The sequence below is a fragment of the Saprolegnia parasitica genome (assembly GCF_000151545.1).
Source record: "Saprolegnia parasitica CBS 223.65 unplaced genomic scaffold supercont2.644, whole genome shotgun sequence".
Taxonomy (NCBI): domain Eukaryota; phylum Oomycota; class Saprolegniomycetes; order Saprolegniales; family Saprolegniaceae; genus Saprolegnia; species Saprolegnia parasitica.
In genome coordinates this window covers 1-4,244 of record NW_012157038.1, presented here as the reverse complement: position 1 = coordinate 4,244, position 4,244 = coordinate 1, and the positions used below count along the sequence as shown (strand labels likewise).

General features: G+C 52.6%; 2 protein-coding genes across 2 annotated transcripts; both read left to right on the top strand.

The window, feature by feature from the left end:
* Positions 1-3,031: 3,031 nt before the first annotated feature.
* SPRG_17578 (hypothetical protein) lies at positions 3,032-3,394 on the top strand (the record flags this gene model as incomplete). Its single annotated transcript, XM_012356924.1, has 1 exon — positions 3,032-3,394. One exon carries the CDS (start codon positions 3,032-3,034, stop codon positions 3,392-3,394), a length of 363 nt encoding a protein of 120 aa, XP_012212314.1.
* A 499-nt stretch (positions 3,395-3,893) lies between these two features.
* On the top strand, positions 3,894-4,202 carry SPRG_17576 (hypothetical protein; the record flags this gene model as incomplete). Its single annotated transcript, XM_012356923.1, has 2 exons — positions 3,894-4,075; positions 4,121-4,202. 2 exons carry the CDS (start codon positions 3,894-3,896, stop codon positions 4,200-4,202), a joined length of 264 nt encoding a protein of 87 aa, XP_012212313.1.
* Between the last annotated feature and the right edge of the window lie 42 nt (positions 4,203-4,244).

The window sequence follows — 4,244 nt, the reverse complement described above, 5'->3', positions numbered from 1 at the left end:
CTCGTGTTCGCGTACGAGCCGTTGCTAAAGCTGTACGTCGCCGGCTTGATGGGCGAGGTCGACTTGGTCGGCGACGTGAGCATCATCATGCACGGCTCCTCGAACGAGTTGCTGCTGAACGACGGCGCCCGGTGTTCCATCATCTTCATCGTCGTCCTCTGCTCGAAACTCAATTTTGGGAAATGACCACTTGCAGCTGCAACCCCATTACAATTGCGGATTCTCTACAAAAAAACGGCCGGTGGGTGTGCTTTTCCCAGCACGGGATTAAAAAATGGCTTGTTACGTCTATGGAGAGTGTATTTAATTCATCTATTTTTATTCAAGGACGACGAGGATGTCGTAAAGGGTAGCCTGCCGTCCGATATTGAATGTTGGAGGATTTAAACGGTGCCAGCATGACGAGCTTGTACACTGTAGTTGTCGTCGGCGACCTCGAAGACTTGCGCGGAAAGGAGTGAACACCATGGTGCGGCGACCGTGGTCCTTAAGAATGCGAGCCGATGCCTTGGACGACAAATGTGATGTGTTGATGGGATGATGGAGGTGGGGTGTCCCTGTAGAGCAGTAACGATCTCCGACCGCGAACTGCAACCTGGCTGGCATTAGTTCGTCGAACGTGGGCCGTTGAGCCTCCTGTGCGGCGGTTGGTCATTGTCAACGCAGCCTGTCCGCAAGGCACGTTGTTGATGGTGATACACCAGCACAGAACAGAGCACATGAGGGATCAAAGTTGGCAGGATTCGTACACCGCGGCAGGATAGGTAAATTCCAGCAATCTAAGCCCGACGTACGTTTGACCGATACACACTTTTGATGATACTGATAGGCTAAACATCCCTGCCTCATAGAGTCTCGACGCGAGAAAGCCCATCGGATCAAATATGAGAGTGAATTGAGTTTGAGAATATTTCTCTTTCACACGTGGGTTTCGCACAAAACCCACACGTGGCATTGAAGACTTGATTTGCTTCTGGATCCTGGATTCCACGCGATCCAATATTTGAAAGGCGTCGGATACTCGACTCTCCTCAAGGGTCGCGCAGGCTACTTCTATGCAGAATGACTCTGCTTGATGTAGAGCCTCGTCAGCAGTACGGCTGTGTCCACCAACCAGTCCATGCAACGATGGTTCACGCATCTCTAGTCTGCTGTGTAACTCACTGGTGTGTCCGTGAGTCTTGAGACTGGTAGACTTGAGCGTATCGTGTCCACAAAACATCCCGGACTCGCAACGATTGAAGTGTACCTTCCCGCGCATCCAAATTTTGATCTGGCGCTCCACGAAGTTTTTTGCGCGGTTGTACTCGCTGAATCTGCCTCAACCCTGTTGCACGCTGGCTGACGCAGAGTCTCCAAGCCTCTCTTGTCCACTATAGACAGCGAGGTTACACGGATCTTGGTGCCACCGTATTCTCTGATGTTTGATCTACCAAGTCTCCCGAGCTTTTCTTCTCGCGTTGATCGCTTGGGACGTCCGGATCAGTATCGTGGCGTGGCAGTGCATTTTTCCACAAACTGGACGAACCAACCCAACTGTAGCGCTTAGACTACCAATAATATGTCGCCGCCCACCGGCGACTACAGCTGAGCAAAACAAGCCTGCGCTGTCGCCTGTGCATCCGCGATCCGGCAAACGAATGAAGCAATAAGAGGCTGCTAGTGTCTTCGAATGCTTTGACTCGCTGCGTTTTCGAGCGGGGATGAGAACAAAAATGCTGCACACTGAGTGAGAGAGCGCTCGGAGCTCTCATCTATGCGCACTGTCAACTGCTCGATTGGGCAGCTGCCCAGGATGAATTGACCGGGTTGCTGCATTATCGACATACATACCCATGCCTTTGACAATTGACCCTCATTCACTTCGACGTTGGGTGTCAATGGTGTAGTATACTGAATCCAGTACTTCAAATCCATGTTGTTGGCGTGGACGTGGGAATGGCCCGTAGCAACTTCAACTTCATGACGGTCTACAATCCTCCAGTCCAATAAGGTTACTCGACAATATAAAGTATATTCACTTGTGTACCATCGCACGCGATGTCCGACTTGGCGCAAGCTCCGTGCCAAGAACGGAGAGAACGACGAGGAGCAATGCGGCAACGTCAGCGACCTAAAGCCAAGCCAATCAGCACAATTTGAGTGCGCGTCGCGACAAATGGCCCATTGTCAAGCTGCTCGTTGAAAGCAACGTGCTTATCGATCTCAGTACTGAAGCCTAAAAAGAGAAGATTTCTTGTACTCCACCCGTGCCCCTTCTGTTCTCTGGTACACACCACGGCGCCTGACACGAACAAGTAATTCGTTGAGACACAATTCAACGACAACTGTCCTCGCAATCGGTACGTAGTGCTCGGTTGTAGGCACGCAGCGGCGAAGCAGCCATTGATTTGCTCCTCCCATGTATACTAATGTGGTGGCAATCCCTGTCCAGTGGCTACTCCTGTTGCCGCTGTGCCATCAAAGTGGCACCATACACCTGGGTTCTCTAGCTGAGCCCCTTTGATAGCACCACGGCAAAGTGGATCCTACCGCAAGATGATGTTGATGTGAGTGCGAGTGGCTCGTGACGCGCCGTCCCAGCCTCACCGGAACGTATGTGATTCGAGCTGTGATTAGGTTGCTGCCCCAGCACAGCCACTCACGACACCATCACTCGGCGGGCGCTGCAACCAATCTCGCGACAGGTGGTGCAGTAAAGCGATCGAAATAAGCAATAATATGCATTTTAAACAGGATTAAAGCATACAATTCCGTGTGGACATGCATCAAGCTTGTTGGGAAGACGACGGCCGACCCCAAATATGCATTTCGGTCGCAGACACCAAAAGAGGTGCACGTCCACGGACAACCAAACGGGGTACCGTCATTTTATTCAGGTTTCTTACGCCCGTTCTTTCTCTTTGTATGGAGAAAAGAACGTGCGTAATTAATGCGTCAGGGTGCAGTCGAACCCGGTGCGCTGAACACCGAATTCTGGTCGTCTGTCCCTGCTGCCACCTCAGATTGCATTTTGCTACCTCCAAGAACAATGCCCATCCAGCGGACAAAATCATCGTTCTCGTTCCGCGCGCTTCTTGGCCTCCGCCGCAAGCAAAAGAGCACCAAACTGCGCGACGACAACGAAGCGTCCTCGGTGGAGACACCCGCGTCGACGCCCGCGTCGACCCCCCAAAGCAGCTTGGAAACGTCGTTTGACGAGCCGGTCGTGATGGAGAAGACACCCGTGCCCGTACAGATCCCGATCGCGTACTACTACAGCCAGACGACGTACGTTGGCGGAAAGAAGGTGCCGTTCACGCGCCTGCACGCCAAGCAGAACCGCCGTCGGCTCATCATTTACGAACGCATTCACGAAGACCGCGCGTTCCTTGTCAACTGGCGAGGCGACTGAAGCTTTGCTCAGCTCAATTATTTACGCCTAGTATCTATCTAACCTACAATTATTTACGACAACGACAATAAGACACTCATAACCTCTTGTCGGCATCCAGGAGGGCTTGGTGCTGGAGCATGGAGCTGGAAGGCAATGCTAGAGGTGTGCAATGGGGCCTTGGGCCTCGAGCCTTCTTTAAGGCCCACCAAGCTACCCATGTATGGAACTGAAACCCAGGTAATTTATCTCGCAGTTTGTATGTTCGATGCTAGCAAACATGGACCGGGGCCCTATGAAAATGACACGCTTGAAGTTGACGAGGCCGATCTTATCCCCATCATAAAAATACAAAACCATTGTTTAAATATACATACCACAATCTAGACATAAAACTCCATTTTCAAACGATTGCTGCGTGCTGGGACCATTCTTACAAATACCAAGATAATAAAATAAATCGAGCCATTTGCACGTTCGAGCCCCAGAAAGGTCGCATCAATCGTGTTGCCTCATCGTCATGCTCCGCGCGACCAAGTCGACGCCGCTGCTGCGGTCCTGCGCCCGCGCTCTCTCGAGCGCCGCCGAGACGTCGGTCGCCAACAAGATTGGGAAGAACGTCTTTGCCGAGTTCTCGGCGCTGGCAGCCAAGCACAACTCGCTCAACCTCGGCCAAGGCTTCCCGTCCTTTGGCACGCCAGCGTAGGCGCACGACGCATGTCATGGGCTCACCTTCATGCGCTGTAGCTTTCTCAAGGAGGCCGCCATCGAGGCCATTGCCGGCGAGCACAATCAGTACACGCGGCCGGGCGGCAACCCGGCCTTGTGAACGTGCTCGCCGACGTCTACTCGCCGCTGTATGGCCGCCAGC